This window comes from Mytilus edulis, chromosome 1 (genome assembly GCF_963676685.1).
Source record: "Mytilus edulis chromosome 1, xbMytEdul2.2, whole genome shotgun sequence".
Classification (NCBI taxonomy): Eukaryota; Metazoa; Mollusca; class Bivalvia; order Mytilida; family Mytilidae; genus Mytilus; species Mytilus edulis.
Window position 1 is genome coordinate 93,589,030 of NC_092344.1, and position 24,124 is coordinate 93,613,153.

Consider the following 24,124-nt stretch of genomic DNA (forward strand, 5'->3'; position numbering starts at 1 on the left):
GGTCAGAAGAAACTCTCCCCTTCGCAGACATGTATTTGTAAACATTCAGTTATAAAAAAAAAACTCGTTCGTCATAGAGCTAAACTGTTGATATTGCTTCCTTTTCATATCGCTCTAACCACACCACAACTCAAAACAAGTAGGGTACGACTTAACCTTAAAATATTTTAACGAAAATCAATCTCAAATAGCGGTAATTGTCGTTTGAAGTTCCGAGACGATTTTTTTGTGAGCACATGTCAAATTAATCCCGGCCACGAAACTGCTCGCGCTAATAAATCTACGGCTATACGAACGCGCCAAAAAAAAACAATGCCGTACTGAAAGTGTTAAAATAGAAATTATCAGATTTAACTCCACTTACAAAAACAAAGTGGTTAAAAGTTTTGAATGAAACAAAATAAAATCAATTGAAACAAAAAAAATCAATTAGAGTTTAGACAAACCTTTAACTAGTACAAAATCATAAATTCATTGAATCAATGAAGCAATGTGAAAGGTCTACAATAATTGCATTTTTTAGGGTCAAAATTAGCTATTTTCTGCTGCCAATAATTTGTAATCTTAATATGAAAAGTCCCAAACCATTACACGCATCAGTTGACAGGAACTGTATCCAAGTAATACTGTATATTTTTTTTTTTAATCAAATGTCTTATATAGGCTCCTGGTGGTATATATGAATAATACATTTTTAAAAAGTAGATAAAAGATAGGACTGAAGTTTTACTGTTTACACAATTCTAAAAAAATATTATAATTGAAACAATTTTTGAAAAGTTAGCTCCAGAAAGATAAATGATTGAATTCTGAAATACAATTTGGGATGTAAGATCCAGAAAATAAGATAAATTAGGTGACTGTTCTCAAATTCCTAACCACAAAACACATCAAAACATATTTGTTTTACAGTACTTGAACAAAATTCTTTTAAAAAATAATTATCAGAGTTATCTCCACTTACACAAACAAAGTTGTGACGTTTTTGAATTCAGCAAAATAAACATGACAACAATACCTATTGAGTCTCCATCATCCCAGAATAGTTCTCCTTCTGCCTGACCACCTTTATCATCATCATTGTCTAAGGCTACTAAAATATGCAGTGGATTCTTACGACTGAAAAATATAAATTTTATACTCATTTGGGATAGGTTGTTCAGGTGCAATAACACCAAATCATAGTGAATCACACCCAGTATCATACAAAACGAGTTGAAAAAAATATTTCCTTTTAATTGTGACATTTTTTCTCAAATTTTGATTTATGGGAATATAAACATGTCATAAACATATATCTTTTTTTTATTTGGTGTTTCTTTAAAATGATTTGGAAACTTGGGGTTACAATGTTACTATCGCATATCCTTTATCGCATACCCTTTATCACACCCTTACTTTTTTTTTTTTTTTTTTACATAGTCAGTTTTTTTTGTTTTTTTTGCTTAAGAAAATTTTTCCTCAAAATAGGTCCAATAGAACGGTCATTCGGGAGAGACGCAATTTATTGAATGACATCATTGTTTGGTATGTGACGTCATGAACGTCAAGTTTTCATATTTTTTGGCACACTAAATGGAACTATAAAAAATACAAAACACACATTAAAATACAATAATAAACAAACTATTTTTAAAACAACAGCACACAAATTGTAAGGTAATCCAGGTGCTTCGGATAAGTAATTGAGCAGTTCTTTTAAGGCCTTTGAAACAAGACAAAAGTAGAACTGAAGGTAACCCAGTGCTATGGATCAGAAAATAGTTCATATAGTATAATACTCTTTTGTTGAAATATATGATAAAGCATATAAAACATGGCAAAATCCATATCACCCTCGACCAATATAATCCCTCGGACCTAAAAGCCCTTTGGCTGATATTGGTGTCTCGGGATGATATGACATATTAAACGGATTTTGCCATGTTTTTATTCTCTAAATATATTGCTTTGATCATAATTTGCAATGCATAATAAAAAAAATAATTATATGGCATTTCTGTATTTATGATGAATACAGCTTGATATGAACTAACCTGTATGTAGTATTTCTGTCTGGTTCTTGCATGGGAAGGATACTACCACCACGTACATCTAACTGAATATTGGTATCTGGACCAACAGGCATCTTTACAGGTGTTGGGCCATCTGTATACCAACCCTGTACATTATGCAAAAAATATAATTCTATCATTTTTCCTGGCTGCAAGACACTTACATGGATAAATCCATAATTACATCTTATATGAATATAAAGAAAATTTAATTAGAATCCTTATGCTGGTAACATATAAGAAAATTAATAAAACATAATAACGGTGACAATTCATCCCTTTTACTAGCGCTTTCACTGCTTTTACAAATCTTCAGGTAATTAATGTATCAATATATTCCAATAAATATTTAAGCATATTCATGTAAATTTTCAAACAGAAAGTTGGAAAATAAATTTTCCATAGCATGGACTTTAAAATGCACTCTCCTGATATAATAAGTACCAATTTAAAACAGTTGATCTCATCTCTGCATTTCATTTTAAATCTTTCAATCCTCTTCTTGATCTCATCTCTGCATTTCATTTTAAATCTTTCAATCCTCTTCTTATTGTAATGTTGATGAAAATTACCCAATTGCACTTTAGTTTGAATAGACAGATAGAGACTTGCATAAAACAGACACAGTTCCTTTACATTTATACTTCTCTACACATTAAATATTGCTATTTGGAAATCTGTCCTTTTTGACCCTAGAATCTGCTCGCTTGAACTATTAACGTCATACAACAATCACTTCTCCATTGTGGCTTCAAATATTTTGTATTATGGCGTCAAAATTTTACGGGAACCTTTGAGATGACCAGTAATGACAGACAAATAGCGATCATGAGGGGATTAAAATGTCAAAATCAAATATTGAATTTACTAACAGCAGTCAATGTAATTATTTGAATATCAGAATTCTATATAGGAAGGGGAGGACAGGGGGGGTACCCTTCTCCCTTCTCCCACCCCTCTTCTCCTTTCTCCTACCCCTCTTCTCCTTATTTTATTTTTTTAATTTACCGGAAAAAAGAGAGATAAGGAGTAGGGGCATTAAGGCCTGGTTTTGGTCCAAGAAAATAAAATGATTGATAACTTTTTCAAATTGGAACATAATCTTTAGAAATGCATAGAGTCAAGAAATATAAATGAAAAACATTAAGATTCTTATGTGATGACGTCACAATTACGTCATAATATATACTGTTTTCACAAAAACGATGAAAATTCAGAATTTATGCAGTTTTCTATCTTTATTTCTGTTGTGGAAACATGCGCAGCCAAGAAACAACAAAATAATTTAACTGAAGCTTTATCATTACTATTGACAAAATCTCACCAAATATAAAGTTGTTTCTTGCGTGCGCAAAACTTTTCCAATCGAAAATATACTTAAAAATTTATTGAAAAACAAGGAAAATCACAAAATTTTACAAAATATGCAAATTAAGGCATGATTTGTTGCCATGTAAACTTGTTTAATGTCCAAAATTATTTTGTTTTTCTGAATACCTTCTACCTGAGATACTTTTCAGTAATTTTAAAATATGTATGATAACTTTTAAATTTGCAGTCATTTTTGGGCCAAATAAGGGCCTTATTGCCCCTACTCCTTTATTTTTTCATATTTTATTTTTTTCTTCAACTTTTTCTCCTTTCTCCCAGCCTTCCTCTCCTTTCTCCTTTCTCCCACCCCCTTTCTCCTACCCCTTTCTCCCTGTCTCCCTTACCCCTGTCCTCCCCTCATATAGTATGTCAGTACATACCGTGTGTAGATCATACCATCTCCCTGCTGGGTGATAATAACTCAGTTCTGTTTGATTCTGTAAATCATAAATAAAAACATTTACTATTAAATTGAAAACATATACTAAAGATTTTTTGAATTAACCAAATCTCATAAACTACAGGATATCAAAGATGGACAACAGAAACAAATGAGCTTCAAGGAGAGACTAACTACTGTACAAAATATTCATAATCAAAATGGCTTTATGCTTTACATGAATTAGTTTCTTGTGAAACTTTTCATTCCTTTTTTGGCCATGGCATTCAGTTTTTATGGGACTTATCATTTTTGATTCCCACTTTGGCATCTTCTCTCTTTTATTTTTAATAGTGCTTCTACATATTCAGTCAACTTTTTTTTAAGCTTACCTCATACAGTATTGGTGAAATCAACAATGAGGAACCCCATAGGAATTGCTCATCAATAGACAAAGTTGTGGAGTCATTGGGAAATCTATATAAGAAAATATGCCTTATAAGAATTAAGTAAAACATGAAAAGACTAGATCATAACCTATGACATTTATCACTTAGGACTTTTGGTAATTTCATTCTATCAAATGAAAATCCTAATTAGAGAGAAAAATCATTTATTACACTGAATTCAAAATATTTGTCTGTGTTTTTCTGCAATAAGATGCAAATTGATCAATTAATTATGCAAGTTTCTTAATATATTACAATCAGTTAAAAAAAAAACTTGGCAAATGAAAAGTTAATAAATTTTAAAACTCTTAATATTCAAAAACAGAAGGTGCCTGCTCATAACAAATCTTGATACTGAACATTTAAAATACAACACTCAGCCAGATGTTTAATGTTGCAGTAAGCTTTACTAGTACATATATAGATTTAACAAATATTGCAAGATACTGAGTGCACCAAGGCAATTTATTGACCAAGATGATCATATTACAATAAGTCTGCAGAACTAAGATTCAGTTCTTTTCATAGACTTTTTGTAAGATGACCAAACATTTTTTTTTATTCAAAACCATTTGTAATGTTCAAATAGAGTTTTCTACTATATGCATGTCGTCCTTTACCAGATTCTTAAATCAGGATTGAATTATAGAAATACATACTCATGATGAACTGGTCTGGCTACAGTATGACCATCAACATGAGCTCTATGGAATAAGGTATAAAGATATGGCAGTAACCAGTATCTGTCTTCTAAGGCAATTCTAGAGGCATTAGCCACCTCCTCACCAAATACTCCTGGATCTTGTGGCTACAAATAAATAAACCTTTTAAAGAATAAATTTCATGTCTTTATCTGAATAACAACATTTATAAGCCCTTAAATCATTTTCATTTGCCAAAGGTTTAGTATTCTTTTATATATCTCTGTTAAATTATGACACATCTCTAATGAAACATATTTATAAAAATTAAATGAAAACATAAATGAAATCTGAAATATCGTTTACTAATTAGTAAAAAGACTCTTGTATCAAAATAAACATCTAATATCATTTAATATGTGAGCCTGTGGAAATGTTTCAAAGCATTGTAGTATGCTTTCATAAAACTGACTTTAGAATAACACTTTTCAAAAAAAGGGATTCCTTTATGTATATTTGATAAATGCTTCACAAGCACAGCCTGTTACGACCACCGAGGTTGAACCCTGAACAGTTGGGGCAAATTTGGACACAATATTCAAGCTTGATACTGTCTGAATTTGGATTGTGGTAAAAAAAAATTACATAATATAGGTTTCTGACACAAAACAAATGTCAAGATCTTACAAGTCTATTGCGCAACTGTGCAATTAAAGATTTCTTCTTGAAACTTTTCAAAAATTTGAATTTTGAAAATTTTTGAAGAAAAAAAATTGGACCCCCAAACTTTTTGAATCCCCCTTGAAGTTATTACCCCACACTCGATCCCAGCCTTTCCTTAGTAGTATGGAACCTTGGATTACAATTTCAGAGAGATCAATACACTCAAACAAAAGAAAAATGCTTGTTTTTGTCCCTTTTTTGGCCCTTTATTCCTGTATGAATGGTGCAATAACCCCCAAACTCAATCCCAGCCTTCTTTTTGTGATATGGAACTTTGAAGTACAATGTCAGAGAGATCCATACACTTTCACCCAATTTATTGTCCAGAAATTACAAAAATGCTTGTTTTTGGTCCCTTTTTGTCCCTTAATTCCTAATCTGTTGGCACCATAACCCCCAAAAATTGAATCCAAACCCTCTACTTGTGGTATTAACCATTGTTGAACAATTTTATAGCAATTGAAATACTTAAACACAAGTTATTATCCTGAAAGTAGAAAAATGCTTGTTTTGGGCCCCTAATTCCTAAACCATTAAGACCATCATCCCCAAAATCAATCCCAACCTTCCTTTTGTGGTATTAAACCATCTAATTAAATTTCAAAGAGATCCATGCATGTAAACTAAAGTTTTTGTTCGGAAACCAAATGTGTCTTCTGACGACGATGCAGACGACGACATCATACCATTATACGATACCAAAGGATGTATAAAATTATATTTGTCTGATTGGAATTTTTGAAATAAGATGTTAACTTCTATTGACATTTTAACCATTAAAAAAAAATCAGTAGCAATATTCTGTGTCAAAAGTTTCTAGTGTTTGAAAAATACAGGCATAATTGCAACATACAAGAGTTAATATAAAACCGTTTTTAACAAACATACAATTTTACAGTATTGTGCTTTTTAAATTAAATACTGTGAAAGCAGAAATTTTCGTGGAGGATTGATTTGTTTATTTTGTGGTAAGATTATTTCCACGAAATTTAAACCCCCACGAAAATTTAACCTCCATGTAATATCGCTAACATTTACTGGAATCCAAGAAATTAAATCCCAATGAAACCTTACATAGAGACAAAACCATGAAATTTAAACCCCACGAAAATTAATGTTTCCACAGTAAGTCATAACAAACATACAATATTTCCTATTCCATTGTGGTTTCTAGAGAAAGGATAAAAAGCTCCAAGCTGCATCCATCTCTTACACAACTGGGGTTCTGTATTGCCAAAAAATCCACATATATCTGCTCCAATCTGAAAAAGACATGGACATTTTAACAACATGGCTGAGAAAACAAAGGGAATTTCTTTCTTTACATTTAATTTAAACAAAATAATAAGAGTTCTGTATATGTTCTTTTTCAACAAGTTTTAGTAGCTTTTTAATAAAACTGTTTACTATGGTTTTTCTAAAAGCCTACTGGACATTCAAACTTATTATTTCTTTTGTGATACAAATGTACTTACATATGGTATTCCAAATAAATTGAACTCCAGCATTCCTATAAATAAAAAGAATAATATTTACAATTAGGTTTACTCAAAGTGTAAAAACTCTAAAATATATATAATAATAAAAAAAATAGACAAAGTGATACCCCCCATACTCCACTCTGCAGTAACTGTATTTTAACCAAGTCAATAAAGGACTTTCTTTGAGATATTATTATGGAGACATAAATGATGCCCCCCCGCAGATGAAGTGTTATTTTAAAATACACAAATTTGGGCATGGGAGTACATAGGTCTATGTTTCACTGTAGAAAGAGCTATCTTAAAACACTATGCACCTCTAACGCAAGTTTAGACTACAAAAATGACAATGTCCAACTATCTCTCAAAAAAACAAATATCAATAAATATTAAAACTCTGACTTCATGCACACCTTAATTATATGTACACACAGCCAGCAAAGTAAAAACTTTGTAGTATTCAAACTGAGGAAGGAGTTATCTGAAATATCTATTCATCTTTTGTGCAAGTATTTACATGCATATATGTACTCCAAAAATGACAAAGTTCAACTATTTCCCCCAAAAAGGAAATATAGGAACAACAGAAGGACAGGGGCATAAAAGTTCAGAACAACAAAAACCTGACAAAGGGTAAAAATAAGTTAACACATTCTGTAAAATATGAAGATCCAACTTGAAACGGTAAGAGTACTTAGAGGAAACATATAGTCTTTGTATCACAGTGGAGGGATGAACACAAATAAAACACAATTGGCTTTGGACTTACAGTGTTATGGGGATAATCGATGTATAAATAATTTTACTCACCAATAATTGATTCTCTCAGATGTGACCATTTACTGTCATTATCTCCTAGCCAATGACCTATATACTTCCCACTTCCAGGAAATGTTGACCTAGATAACACCATACTCCTCTCACCAGTTGCTTTTCTTGTAGCCCTGTAAACAAATAGAATACATACTTCTTTCTCTAACCATGTATTTAAAGACTCACATGGGTACTCAAGGTCCTTAAACATCCATAAGTACAACTAATTCCTTCTGTACTGACTTACCAGGTTTGGGTTTGGTAATGACTGAGTGTATGTTCAGTTGTTTTGCAGACTAAGAATATCATTGATTGATTGATATTTGGTACTTAATGCCACTTTCAACACAATGGCTATTTTGTGGCAGCTTCAGTTTTATTGTTAAAGGAAGTCCTAGTGCACAGACAAAACCAGAACCTTTGGCAGAAAAAACTAATATTCCTTTATATAGGTATTTTATTATATTGTCTCTTTGTGTAAAATATAAATATGACTCCATAAAAAAGAGACTGCATACATTGTGGTAAATGAATAACTTACTGAAGTGTAGGAAGGGACTGACTCCAGCCATACAGACTATGTACATTGTAGTATATGGATAACTTACTGAAGTGTAGGAAGTGACTGACTCCAGCCATACAGACTATGTACATTGTAAAGTATGACCGACTTACTGAAGTGTTGGTAGCGACTGACTCCAGCCATACAGACTATGTACATTGTATTGTAGAAGGTCATTATTATCCCCTTGTCTTGCCACCATACAAAGTGTCTTGTCAGAAATCTTAGCTTTCTCACCAAAAACATATGCTGCCTCTGAAAAAATGTTTTAAATACTGTACTGATGTAAATTCTTGTCAATTTCTGATGATTTTGCTTGACATGGTCTATTCTGACAAATATTTTCTTTATAACAGTCACTTTCAAAAGTTTTACAATACTAGTAGTTTCATAAATTCTCTAAATGATAGGATTTATTTGGCAATCAAATCACATCTTCTTTTTAAACTGGTTATTGATAAACACAAAATTCAACTCTTTTGCACAATATGCTGATTGATATTATTATTCAATGATGATTAAAACCTAACCATAGTCAATTAAGTTGAAAATGTTGGAAAAAGTTACCCCTATTTTTGCAAGGATTTATCCATGATCTAGATTCGATGTTCCTGTCATGTAAAGTAACTGACAGTCATTTAAAGGCTGTAAAAACTTTAAGAAGGAAACTTACATTTAATAAAAGCTCAATGTCATAAGCAATTAAGTAATTTTTTAAATATAAATTTTAAGGGCCATAACTCCTGTAATTCAGTTCTGGTCTGTAATATGACAAGGTTGCTTTTTCAAATATAAATCTTCAAATAATTATAATATCATCATCAACATACTGTGAAACAGAACTTCACAATACTGCAAGTTTTCATTGAACATTAACTCTGAAGCCCTATAGTGAATACAAATGAGATGCATGGATACAAAAGTAGCTGCCTGCAGAAAATTAGCAGTCTTAGAAATAAAAACAAGAATGTGTCCTCAGTACACGAATGCCCCACTCGCACTATCATTTTCCATGTTCAGTGGACCGTGAAATTGGGGTAAAAACTCTAATTTGGCATTAAAATTAGAAAGATCATATCATAGGGAACATGTGTACTAAGTTTGAAGTCGATTGGACTTCAACTTCATCAAAAACTACCTTGACCAAAAACTTTAACCTGGAGCGGGACAGACGGACGAACGGACGGACGGACAGACGGACGGACGAACGGACCCAGAGACCAGAAAACATAATGCCCCTCTACTATCGTAGGTGGGGCATAATAATCAGAAAACATTTCTTTAGGTGTTTACAACAACAATTATGCCTTCAATGAAAAGGCAAAACTTTTGCTTCACTTCATAATATTCATTGCAGGTGAGGCAATAAAACTAAACAATCCATTAAAAAAGTAATATATATATTTTAATGTCAATGATAATTAATTGTTTTTACTAAATGTCCAATGGCAAATATTTCATGCATGGTCAGGACAAATGTTTCAATGATGGTTTTTTTTTCAAATTAACCAGTTAAATGTTATATTTACTTGTTAGGTAAGGTGGATCATCATAATTGCTCTGAGGACATTTCAGACTCCATTCATAAGTGGCATTCTTTGGCCAGTTCCAGGGTTTATCCTCATTTGTTCCAAAATTTGCAGGTTCATTCATATCCTGAGAACAAAAAAATACTTAAGTTAAATGATATTTTACATGCATACTTTGGAATATCATATCTAACTAACATGCAAATAATAGCCCTTCTATTCACCTGACCAATAATGAAATATTAGCAATTAGATATCTTTTTTTTATATAGTATAGATGTCTTTCTTCTCTTAATTTCTTCTTGAATGAAATGAAATTGATTAAATAGTTTTTTATTCAATAAATAATTACATTACATGTATTTTTCATTATAATAAGTTATTCTGATTGGCTACTTATTCCTTAGTCAATTGCATTACACAATAAAATTTATCATTCATGATGACACGAGGTCTCACAATAAAGTGCACAGGTAAATTAAATAAAAACTTGATAAAAATCGTGTTTTCATGATCCTTGCTGAAAAATGTAGTTGTAAGTATTGAATGCCTCTTTTTGTAACTTCATAGGGTTGAAAAAGTGTGGACCATGGCATGCGCACATTTTTATAATGAAGCGCTTCTGCGCTTCATACAAAATGTACTTTGGTCAACTCTTTTACACCCCAATAAAGTTACAAAAAGAAGCATTCAATTATTAAATAAATGACTTAACTTACTATCCATATGGCATCAAAAGAAAGATTTTGTCTGTGTTTTACAATCAAGTCTATCCATAATTCTTTTGTCTGGTTTTTAAAGAAATCTGGGAATACAACTTTTCCTTCTGGCCAAACCTAAAATATAGAAATAAGTTGAGACAATATGTACAGCAATGGAATTCTTTATAATTTATTCCTGTCAATCATCCCGGAATCCTTGAGGTGAAAAATCTTAAATGACCCAAGATTCCATGTCCATTTGAAACTCTATAATTAGATGAAGAACATCATCAACCCAGAACCGGAGGCTATTCTGATGAGCAACATGTGTAATGTGTTTGTCTCTATGTCCCAATGCTTTATGGGTTTACAAAGTACCGTTACCCAACTTCTTTTGAGGAATACCGGAGAAAAGCAGCAAAACACAATCAAAGACGGATTTACCCTTCAAAATTGGTACAACCAGTCTAGTACTGTTGACATTACTATACTATTTCTCATTCCAGAATACAGGAGAACTGTGTATCCTTAAACATCAACAAGCAATGAAGTTAAAAATTCTTAGGCAGAACACTTCTGGTAAAAGGTTAAATAAATCAAGATGTGAAAACTAAACAATTTTGATAACAACAGATAACAAGTTTTTGAAAAACCTTTAAAAGCATTCAAATGATCTTGAAATTTTTTTTATCAAAAGTAGTTCTAGAAGGTTATTAGACAATAGTCAAGAACCCAATAAAACCAAAAAGGCATGATGTGTTTAACACTAAATCAACAACACTGTCAGCTATAATTTCAATACTGAATCAGAGAGCAATCTTTTAATCTTACATATCCTAACATAGCCCCATCTCCATCTTTGTAGTCCTCTACACCCTGTAGATTTTGTGGCCACATCACAGCACCAGATATATCTTTAAGTCTGTTGTACGGCTCATATCCTGAGGTGTTAGTTATAAAACAAGGATCCTGTCAATAAAAAAAACCCAATACAAATATATCATAAATCACTGTAAATTCAAAAAATATTGTGAGGTTTTGAGGTTTTTAATAATTTGAAAAATCCACTTGATAAGTATCACAATAAGAACTTGTATTCTGATATCTGATAGAGATTGAATTTCCAATAAAATTTCCCAATGTACTTTGTTCTATCATATTCTAAAACAACAATTAATTTAATCTTCTCCCAAAATTTCAGTTGGTGTTTACTTATTCATTTTATCTGTTTGTTTCTTCAGTTTCTTCAGATTTCATCATATCTTATAAAACTACATGTTCTTCTCTTAAGGTAGATAGGGTGTCTTCCTCCATCTTGGATTTGGAAATACCAGAAAACAAGGTCTAGATCTTTAATTGAATGTGCAAATTTTTAGAGTAGTAGGTAATTCATGTGTAAGAACTTTCATTTCAATATAGAAAATGACAGAAAACTTTTGTTTAGATAATTTTTTCCCAACTTTGCCACATAAGGGGAGGCAACTCAAATGCAAGGGTAGATAATTTAGATGAAGGTACTTTTACAATAGAATGTGTTAGGAATTTACCTATTTTGTAATGTAGCAAGAAAACGGGTCCAGTGACCCCATTTTTCTTTTTCTTAACTGAAAGCATATGATTAAAGCTATCTTCTCATATGTTGTATATATTAAAATTCTATGGTGTAGATTACGCTTTTTTGCAGAAAATTGGGTTTTCCATGCTAATCTATACAAAATCTGACAATTTTGAACACTGTGTAGCGTACGCATGAAAATAAGCCCTGTGACCCATTCTTTTTATTATTTAAAAAAAAAAAGAGCATGATATAAACTTCATTTTGGCAAATTATTAAAAAATTCTATGGATTATAATTTAGACACCCCATCTACCTTAACTTATATTGGACTAAATCCAAACTAACCAGTATGATAATTGTATGCATGCCTTCTGCTTGTAGTTGTTTGAAATAGGTATTAAGACCTCCAAACTTTTCTTGGTCTATAGTAAAATCCATCTGTTTGTCCATGTGGTCAATATCTGCATACTGGACATCCTGTAGGAATATGTCAAAAATAGATGCAGAAACAATAAACCATGCAATTTTTTTATTTTTCTAAAATAAGTTGTTCCCAGATTTTGGATCACATTTTATTAAATTGGTTGCAATATATTACATTGATTTCCCAGTTAAATAAAAACCGATAATTTCACATGTGAAATAAACGAGGTTATTTCACTCTCTGACGTCATACAACAATAGGCGTTGTCAAGACGTCGATAACGTCTGATCAAAACAAATTGTCAATGCGTAGGAAAAAGATATAGTTCCTTACATTTTCTACATTAATTTCATAAAAAAAAGCCATTTGCCAATGTAATAAAAAGAATAACTAATCGCCGTATTTGAATATCAAAAATAAGATAACTTGTGACCGAACGCCGCTATGGATTAACTTGTGCTGCGCACTCGTTTAATCCATGCGTCGTTCGGTCACGCGTTGCCTTATTTTTTATATTCAAATACGGCGATTAGTTATACTATAAGTAAAGCTGGACTATTGCTGCACATAAAAACATTAATTGCTAGTCAAATTTCTTTTTTATGCACCCCCGTTACTATCTAAAATGTCTCCGATGAAATCATATCATTTCTTTAAAACTTACTTTTGCATAGTTGCTTAGATGTAAAGATCATTCAATGCAAAACTGAGCTAGATTTCTTTATCAAAACATATAGGCCAAGCAACATAATAGAGGGCACCAATTCTAGTATGAGGATATATAATAAAAAGATATGAAGGATTGATGAATGTATCTCATGTACCAAATAAAAGCATACATTGCATCCTAGAAAGTGTTGTTGCTGAATGCTCGCATGCATAGTAATACATGGGGTCCTTTCGAATAAAATATTTAGGGCAATGTGATCCAGTTATTGCATGACCTTTATATACGTAAAATACTTATATATCAACTAGAAGTAATTGCAGAACTCTAAAAACATAAACAGATGGATTAGATCTTGAAGCCATATTTTAATGGAACATATAAGCCAAAAAATACTAGAGGTTCAAAAAGTAATTACTATTTTGAACTTATTAATTTTGTGTATTAGTAATACTTACATGTGGAATATTGTATTTCTCTGTATTTTCCACAGCTGTTTCTATATCTTTTAAGTTTGTGTATCCATAACGACAGAGCTGGAAACCAAGGGCCCAGTATGGAGGCATAAATGGTCTTCCAATTAACTATCAAATACAAAAATCCTTATATATACAATTATCCTGTACTGAAATGAGTTTTCAAATAGTACAAATGTATATACAGAGTACCAATAGAAACACAAAACCTGCATGCATTTTCCATTTAAGGATGTTCACCTGTCATGTTTTGGGATTTTTTTGATTTTTGTCAGATTTTCGGAATCCTCTGGTTTGATCCATTTAAATGCTTTATAAATCTTTATATGTATGGTTTTTCAGAACTTTAACTTATCAATGATAAAGCTATGAAAAGTCAAGAGAGAACATTTTCCCACCAAAATTTCAATGGCTAATATCTCGAAAAAACAAGCACATAGACCTTTTTTTTTTTTTCCTTTATTAAACCCCCATCAATATATACTAGTGTTATGAAAAGCTTGTTATTTTGAAACTGAATAGTAGCTACCTTAAAACAAATTAAATTCCAACAGATCTTAGTTAGAAGTTAGCCAATCATTGTAAGATTTATCAGATCTTTAAGATATATACACACAATTCAAATGATTTTCATCATGTTCAGATTTACATTTTTTTTTACAAAAAATTGAATATTGCACTTTTGATGTCAATTTACCCCCATAATAAACTCCTCTAGAAAAGGTCATGTGAAAAGAAAACAAATGCAGATGAACAATTATACTGACCCTTTTATTTGGTCCAGTGTTCATGTAAAATATAGCAAAAATCTGCATTGTAAGAAATTTTTTGTACTTTTCTTCTTTCAAAAAGGACAGAGGGGCATTTCTTTTGTCACTCACTATACTTATAATTATATCAATTCCTTGATTATATCCCCTTCAAAGCTGGTCGAAGTAAAGAAAAATTATGACCAATATGAAAATGATTTCACTAAAAGAACCTTTGTGAGCATGCTCCAAAGACTTATACCTGCTCCAAAAGTAACATATGCAACTATTCCAGTCATAATTAGGTTCGATAACTCTGTATGTGACTGGTTTAATTATGATTATGTCAAATGTACTGGTTACCCAAGTAATGATTTCAAAATATATATAAATATATAGATATTGCATCTTTGTTACAATCCATCTGTTGTTTCCTTTCGTTGATATAAAATGTTATCATAAAATGATTTCATAAACAATCGTATAATGATCTATAATACTAATCTTATATTAAGTCTTGTCAAAACTTACATCGTGATTAGGCCACTTTGTCATGTTTGTTTTCTTTGATCACGTTGATGACTTAATTAATATCTCCACAATCTAGCTTTATTAATTATCATACGAGTTACAATAACGTGTCATGTTTAATTGCAATAAAAACAGTTAAATCTTATTGAATTATTTGCATGTGCAAAATAAGTGTCGAACATCGTCTACGTTTGAAATTATTTGGTGGCCATTTTGTTATATGTAACTTCGAAATTGTATCAAAACAAATAGCATGTTTCCACTTTCACAGAGGGAAATAATGTTTAATTCTATGCTGCATTAAGGTAAGACAATTATTGAAAAGACATGCATCTAACAATTTTTCGATTTTCATCGTAAAAATCTACAAAAATATATATTCCCATGTCGCCCCACGCTATCAATGTTCATGTAAACTGCATGGTCGGTGCATGTTAATCTTTATTTTTAGTGAGAGACTGTTTCTTATAAATATATTGAGGAACATGTGAAAAGGAAATTTCTTAAGTACAAAAAGACACACTTTGATAAATATTTGAAATATTACTTTCCGATGTATAACTAAATGAATACCGGCATGTCGTGTCGTTGTGAACCTTCAACAGTGGCCGCCATTTTGAAAATATTGCTGAGGACTGCCAAAATATGAACTTTTCAAACAAACTTCGAAGCAAAAAGTTTAATACCTGAACTGATATGGTTTGGGATTTACTTTAAATAAATATGTTGTCGATCTTTTTAGGGGTTGGAAGGATATAAGCAACAATAAATTAGTTGAGAAAATTGATTTTACAAAAAGGTCCCATTGCAATTTTGTCAATTTTTTACGAAGATGTCAACGGAGGCTGTGTGGCTATGTCACCTCAATTTTCAAACTTATTTCGAAGCACGAAATCATATTTCTGAACTGAAACTTAAAACATATTTAATTGTAAAAATTTACAAACTGTAAAACGCGGGGTTAGAAGGAAAAATATACATTATAACAAAAAAGTTATGACCGTTTTATTTATGTACCCGTTCACTTTCATGGTTAATCTGTCGGCCATTAATAATATACAACTTAAGTGTAAAAGTCACGTGATGACCGAGATAGTTGGATATGTCTGATAGAATTTCAAGCATGTCAAGCAGATATTATCAACATCTTCTTAATTAGTCTTAATATGTCTAAATATCTAAAAAGTTATAGTATTCAAAAGGTATTGCAAAATTATTCCTTTTCATTTTTTGTTTTGTTATATGGATACAAATATAAGTGATATATTAATTATACAACTTGTCATCTCATTAAAAGTAATTCCAAAATATGCAATAATTAGCTCCAATGCAGTTGTTACACTTTTGCAAATGTTTTCCTCTTTTTTCTCAAATTGTTTTATCACACATACATGTAGGAATAAAAGAACTCTATAATAAATATTCTACCCAAAACAAAACCTACAGTACAGATGATTCACATTTACAGTTAAAAGTTTTCCCCAAGGTCAATCATATTTCTGAACTACTTTTGAAAATACCTCTGTATATTGCTGTATAACATTTTCAGGTGATGGTCCCAGGAAAACATACACATCCAGAATTCCTCCAATAGTTCTGTAAGTTAACATCGGTAATGGTGTGAAGGAATATTCTGTTTAAAGGGGAAAATGTTAAAAACATTGTGGATATAAAGAGATTTCTTCACCTTTCAGCAAAGTGACCAAACCTTAATGGTTCACTGTATAGTGTTTTAAATATCACCTTCCTGTTCTCATCTTCAACAGTAAAACTCATCCTAAAGGGGGCAACTGTTTACCTAGGAAGGATGTATAAATATGTAGTCACATTCTGTCCAAATAGGCATGTTACATTTTGTGTAGAGTGAGTATGACACTCGTTCTGCATTACAGAACCCTTACTCCCATTTAGAGGGATCCAGAGGTTGCTTGTTGTATTGTTTATATTTAAGTTATATCCAGCATATAATTTTTTTCAGCTAGATCCTGTCCTTCATCCAAGTCAACCTACTTTGTAAATTCATGGTAATCATTATGTCTCCTCCTGAATGTGCACGAAATATTTGCCACTGGACTGCTGTGTTTTTCTTTATTCTACATTGGCTAAAGGTATGGAGGGAGGGTTAATATCTCATAAAACATGTTTAACCCAACCTCATTTTTGTGTCTGTTCCCAAGTCAGGAGTCTCTGGCCTTTGTTAGTCATGTAAGTTATTAATTTTAGTTCATTTACATGTTTTGGATTTTAGTACGACGTCCATTTTCCCTGAACTTGTAACATCGTTATTTAGGGACCAGCTGAAGCCCACCACCGGGGAAGGAATTTTCCCGTTGTGTTGAAGACCACTTGGTGGCCTTTGGCTGTTATCTGCTCTTTGGCTCAGTTGTTGTCTCTATGACACATTTCCAATTTCCATTTTCAATTTTTTTTCAACAATTTATTGATCACTAGAAAAACTGACAAAATTAATATTATCATGTGTACATGAGCAGGTTATGTTAGTGCAAAATCATTTCAAATGACCTCTCTAGCGCAAACAGGTATCTGTAAACTCATTGAAAGAACTAATCCTCCAAACATTAATAAAATTGTCAAGTAATTTTTTGGGGTCGGTAAATCAATATGGCATTATAAATGTCTGGTAATACATGTACAAGGAAACAAAATTACATAACAAACATCCCTACATAAGCTAGAAGAACATCAGACAAATCTTATCTACACTTGTATGTATCCTATAGCACAGCAAACAATTCTTTCATGACACTTATATTGAACCCATGTTATTAGCATATCTTGCATAATATATAATAACTTTCTGAGGTTATCTTTTCTCTGCGACTTATTTCTAAGGCCAAGAATATAGTTGTGTTTCCTTTTTCCTATCTACCCTGAATTTTCATGGCTACCCATACACATTTTGTGGAAAGTTTTAGTTATTAAGCACTGTAAAAATCCAGAACATTTCCTTATACCTTAAAGTCTATGTAAAATGTAATGAAAAGTAAAATCATCTGACCTACCTTTCTAACATATCTTTATCTACTATGAGGCATAGGAAACAAGTATATACATTTTTGGGCCTTACTCTATAAAGGATTGTTTTAATATACCTTCGTCAATAAATCATCTATACTTGTACTTTAATTTTTGGTCTTGTATAGACAAATCCTTTTATCCCAAAATTCAACTGTCTCATATATTTAAGATTAAACTGATCTACACTCAGACACATAATATCCTCCAAATAGATTTTGAGCTTATGATAAGCAAAACTATAATCATCAATGGCGATATTTCACATGGGAATTTGCCCTTTATATCTTAAAAACAAATGAAGAATGTATCTGAGGATCTGTATGCCCCCAATGGTTAGCAATTTTCCAAGTTAAAAGGGGGAATAACTTTAAATGACTCACAACCAAAATTTGAACTCTGTATGCATGTTTTGATTCCTAGTATAGTGTACATGTTTCATAAAATTTGTATGAGACAAACTAAAGTTACATTGTAGCTATATATAGAGTGCTTGAACAACAAAACTATATTTATAAGATGATGTGACACCAACTTCATGGTTAACTACCTTTAGCCGTAACTGTAGCTTGATACCAACTGACAGACAAACAGGCAGAAGCACACACTGGAAAACATTATTCGTAGGCAAGCATTAGGATATATTAACATTTAGGATTACCTTGAGCATTACTGTTCAAGAAGAAGACGCCATGTGTATTTCCTACTCCATCCTCCACACATGTGTAGAAGGGATGAACACCATATAAATTGGCCATTTCCTACAAAGCAAGACAATAGATTACAGGTTTTCTCTCTACAAATATTTTTCCATTGAATAATGTTTAGAATTTGATCAAATTAAATTTTGTATGGATGCATTTGATCTCTTTTGACAGATATGACCTGCACAAAAAGAGTTGAATCAAAACCTTACTGTACTGTTGGTTTAAAACTATCATTGAAATATCATTGAAATGTAAAGGAAGCAATATAACGAAAAAAAAATTATATCTCTTCTTTTGACTGAATAGCACTTTGTGTGCTCGATGTTCAATGGCCTGATAAACCCTGAAAAATAATTAATGACTGATTATGACAAATCACATCAATTTTTTTCCCATGGAAAAAAGCATTACTTCTTACATGAAAGTCAAAAAATTGTTTATCAAAAGGCTGTACAAAACGTCATGATTATTTGGACTATCATATACCAAAGCAGTGGTGGATCCAAGGGGGGGTGGGGGTATGTTTCCAGGGGTTGGACCCCCCCTTTTTTTTTAGACAATCAATACATTTGAATGGGGACATCAAAGAAGGGGGGGGGGCATATATGGTTTATAAATTTGGGAACCCTCCCTTTTGAAAATGGCTGGATCTGCCCTAGTCCAAATAATTTTGATGTCTCGAAAGGCTAATATATTATTTTTTTCTTTGACGCCTAACATCGTCGCTGTAAGCTGGTAAGGCATCAATGAAAAAAAATATAATAGCCTTTCAAGACGTCATTATTATTTGGACTAGATCTGCCCCTGAAGCAAGATTTAAATTTTTGTATACGTGTGTTAAGACTGATATAATTAGAATTATTGTTAAATTTATAAGCGATATGTACATTTCTAGAAATGCTTTATTAAGCAGGGGGAGGACAGGGGGTACCCTTCTCCCTTCTCCCACCCGTCTTCTCCTTTCTCCTACCCCCGTTCTCCTTTCTCCCATTAGAATAAAACATCTCCTTTTGAGATTTTTCTTGAAATATTAGAAAAAAATTTAAAAGGAGAGATATTTTATTTTTTCTCCTTTCTCCAACTTTTTCTCCTTTTTCCCAGCCTTCCTCTCCTTTCTCCTACCCCCTTTCTCCCACCCCCTTTCTCCTTTCTCCTACCCCCTTTCTCCCTGTCTCCCTTACCCCTGTCCTCCCCCTCATTAAGCACTAAATAACTTTGCAGTACCACCTCCTCATATAATGTTTATGAATTTGGTATGATATATATATATGTTTGTATGTTTGTGTATAACAAATTTGTATTGTCTTGGTATCAATCCTGTAATTTTGGATTTTAAATCAATAACTAGAGGCTCTAAAGAGCCTGTGTCGCTCACCTTGGTCTATGTGCATATTAAACAAAGGACACAAATGGATTCATGAAAAAATTGTATTTTGGTGATGGTGATGTGTTTGAAGTTCTTACTTTACTGAACGATTTTGCTTCTTACAATTATATCTATAATGAACTTTGCCCATTAGTAACAGAGAACTATATTTGGTAAAAATTTACATATGTTTACCAAATTAATGAAAATTGTTAAAAATTGACTATAAAGGGCAATAACTCCTTAAGGGGTCAATTGACCATTTAGGTCATGTTGACTTATTTGTAGATCTTACTTTGCTGAACATTATTGCTGTTTACAGTTTATCGCTATCTACATGATCTATAATAGTATTCAAGATAACCAAAAACGGCAAAATTTCTTTAAAAATTACCAATTGGATGGCAGCAACCCAACAACCAGTTGTCCAATTCATCTGAAAAATTCAGGGCAGATAGATATTGACTTGATTAACAATTTAACTTCTTGTCAGATTTGCTCTAGATGCTTTGAATTCATAGTTATAAGCCAAAAACTGCATTTTACCCCTATGTTCTATTTTTAGCCGTGGCGGCCATCTTGGTTGAATGGCCAGGTCATCGGACACATTTTTCAAACTAGATACCCCAAAGATGATTGTGGCCTAGTAGTTTCAGTGGAGATTTTGTAAAAGATTACTTAGATTTATGAAAAATGGTTAAAGATTGACTATAAAGGGCAATAACTCCTAAAGCGATCAACTGACCATTTTGGTCATGTTGACTTATTTGTAGATCTTACTTTGCTGAACATTATTGCTGTTTACAATTTATCTCTATCTATAATAATATTCAAGATAATAACCAAAAACAGCAAAATTTCCTCAAAATTACCAATTCAGGGGCAGCAACCCAACAACCGATTGACTGATTCATCTGAAAATTTCAGGGCAGATAGATCTTGACCTGATAAACATTTTTATCCCATGTCAGATTTCCTCAAAATATTTTGGTTTTTGAGTTATAAGCCAAAAACTGCATTTTACCCCTATGTTCTATTTTTAGCGGTGGCGGCCATCTTGGTTGGTTGACCAGGTCACGCCACACATTTTTTAAACTAGATACCCCAAAGATGATTGTGGCCAAGTTTGGATTAATTTGGCCCAGTAGTTTCAGAGGAGAAGATTTTTGTAAAAGATTAATTTAATTTATGAAAAATGGTTAAAATTGACTATAAAGGGCAATAACTCCTAAACGGGTCAACTGACCATTTTGGTCATGTTGACTTATTTGTAGATCTTACTATGCTGAACATTATTGCTGTTTACAGTTTATCTCTATCTATAATAATATTCAAGATAATAACCAAAAACAGCAAAATTTCCTCAAAATTACCAATTCAGGGGCAGCAACCCAACAACCGATTGACTGATTCATCTGAAAATTTCAGGGCAGATAGATCTTGACCTGATAAACATTTTTACCCCATGTCAGATTTGCTCTAAATGCTTTGGTTTTTGAGTTATAAGCCAAAAACTGCATTTTACCCCTTTCTTCTATTTTTAGCCGTGGCGGCCATCTTGGTTGGTTGACCAGGTCACGCCACACATTTTTTAAACTAGATACCCCAAAGATGATTGTGGCCAAGTTTGGATTAATTTGGCCAAGTAGTTTCAGAGGAGAAGATTTTTGTAAAAGATTACTTTAATTAACGAAAAATGGTTAAAAATTGACTATAAAGGGCAATAACTCCTAAACGGGTCAACTAACCATTTTGGTCATGTTGACTTATTTGTAGATCTTACTTTGCTGAACATTATTGCTGTTTACAGTTTATCTCTATCTATAATAATATTCAAGATAATAACCAAAAACAGCAAAATTTCCTCAAAATTACCAATTCAGGGGCAGCAACCCAAAAACCGATTGACCGATTCATCTGAAAATTTCAGGGCAGATAGATCTTGACCTGATAAACATTTTTACCCCATGTCAGATTTGCTCTAAATGCTTTGGTTTTTGAGTTATAAGCCAAAAACTGCATTTTACCCCTATGTTCTATTTTTAGCTGTGGCGGCCATCTTGGTTGGTTGACCGGGTCACGCCACACATTTTTTAAACTAGATACCCCAATGATGATTGTGGCCAAGTTTGGTTTGATTTGGCCCAGTAGTTTCAGAGGAGAAGATTTTTGTAAAAGTTAACGACGACGGACGACGGACGACGGACGACGACGGACGACGGACGCCAAGTGATGAGAAAAGCTCACTTGGCCCTTCGGGCCAGGTGAGCTAAAAATTACTTACTTACTTGCCCCTGGAAAGTTATACTGATATTAAATATATAAATGATTACTATACCATTAATGTGCCTTTTGACTCTGAGACTATTGACAATGTATTTAGTCTCAGAATATGTGCGGATCCAGTCGGACTGAGAGGAGTGCCCCCCCCCCCCCCCCCCCCCCTGTTTTTTCAGTTCTTTTTAACATATTGGGAATCACTGAAGCATGACTGGTTTCCCCTCCCCCCTAATTATAAAAAATTCTAGTTCTGCCACTTCAGCTTGACTTCGGATAATAAGACTAAATCTGAAACTCAGACTACTGTAACAATGTAGTTTACAGTACAGGATTAATCTATAAGGTACTCTCAACTATACATTAAAAATGCGCACCGCACAGTAAAATTATCATGATTTTCATCGTTAATGGAATATGCAATGGCTTGGGCCAACGACTGAAGCATCGTTTAGCTTGCATTTCTGTTAATATCCATAAAGTTTTTATTGGCTTTCCCGCTATATTTACAGATTACTTCCCCTTACAATCAAATACCAAAAATATAAACAGATCACAACAACGGGCGCTTTAAACATTGGTTGATTGGTTTGAAAGTGTGATTCAATGATCGTGTTAAAATTGTAATGCATGAAAGGGCCCTGTGATAGGAAATAAAGAATATGAATTTGATTTTTTTACCGTCTCAAGAAACGAGTTATTAGGCTCAGCGGCTCTGTTCCCTGTATTTTGTCTCACGCCGGTACAGCATATCTGGGACTATTCAGTGATCTAGTATGTCCCTCTGCCAGTATTATATACATGTAATATATATAGCCTACATTCTCAAGTTGACATTGTCCACTGACTGAGTTGTCAGAGTTGTATTATATACATGTAATATATATATAGCCTACATTCTCAAGTTGACATTGTCCACTGACTGAGTTGTCAGAGTTTGCTTCTAGACTTGAAATAAATATAATTGAGAAACAGCAACTTTTTAATATCATTTCTCGATCAGAAGACTATACTGAGCCTGTCACGATTTAGTTCAAGTTTAATATAGTCTTGATATTAACAAACGCAGGATAAACATGGCATACCATGAACGCTCAAAAGACGAAAGACTGACTACTATATTTTTCATATTATTATAGAAACCGCTCCTCTAACAAGTTAATTGCAAGGAAATACTGCATGACTGCCATGGAAACGTTAGAATACATGTACACTACTACCGTGTTGTTGTTCAAAATAGTAACATGAATAATAAAAACACAAATCATGTAACTTCCAAATAATTACGAACTTTATATATTTATGATTAATGTATATAATTATGTTTCTTACTGTCCATCCTGGAGCTTGGTCTCTTGAAAACATGGGCCATGTTTTATAGTTCAGATCATGTTTAAAACTTTTGTGAATATTTTCACCAAATCCATACACGTTGGTGGATGGTAGTTGAGTAGAAATTTGAAGAAACTGGTTGGTTAGTGTAAGTCCACCGACTCTGGAATCGAATCTATAAATAAAAATTAAGAAGACAAACTCAGTAAAATAACATGTTTATGTGTAGCAGAATCTCAACGGTTTCTTAATAATGCAACTGCCTTGATCGGGCAGCGCTAATTTATAATAAGATGTA

At 32.4% G+C, this 24,124-nt stretch overlaps 1 protein-coding gene across 1 annotated transcript in view; it reads right to left on the reverse strand.

The window, feature by feature from the left end:
* LOC139495416 (maltase-glucoamylase-like) overlaps positions 1–24,124 on the reverse strand; it is a gene marked incomplete at its 5' end in the record, with an annotated part of 50,317 nt that overhangs the window by 20,193 nt on the left and 6,000 nt on the right. Inside the window, 17 exon segments of the mRNA XM_071283715.1 lie at positions 1,019–1,119; positions 2,037–2,161; positions 3,806–3,862; positions 4,197–4,281; positions 4,913–5,061; positions 6,763–6,879; positions 7,093–7,127; positions 7,909–8,042; positions 8,587–8,728; positions 10,003–10,129; positions 10,722–10,838; positions 11,535–11,672; positions 12,607–12,738; positions 13,811–13,936; positions 16,629–16,741; positions 18,806–18,905; positions 23,827–24,001. Of these exon segments, the coding sequence (XP_071139816.1) occupies positions 1,019–1,119; positions 2,037–2,161; positions 3,806–3,862; positions 4,197–4,281; positions 4,913–5,061; positions 6,763–6,879; positions 7,093–7,127; positions 7,909–8,042; positions 8,587–8,728; positions 10,003–10,129; positions 10,722–10,838; positions 11,535–11,672; positions 12,607–12,738; positions 13,811–13,936; positions 16,629–16,741; positions 18,806–18,905; positions 23,827–24,001 (1,973 nt within the window).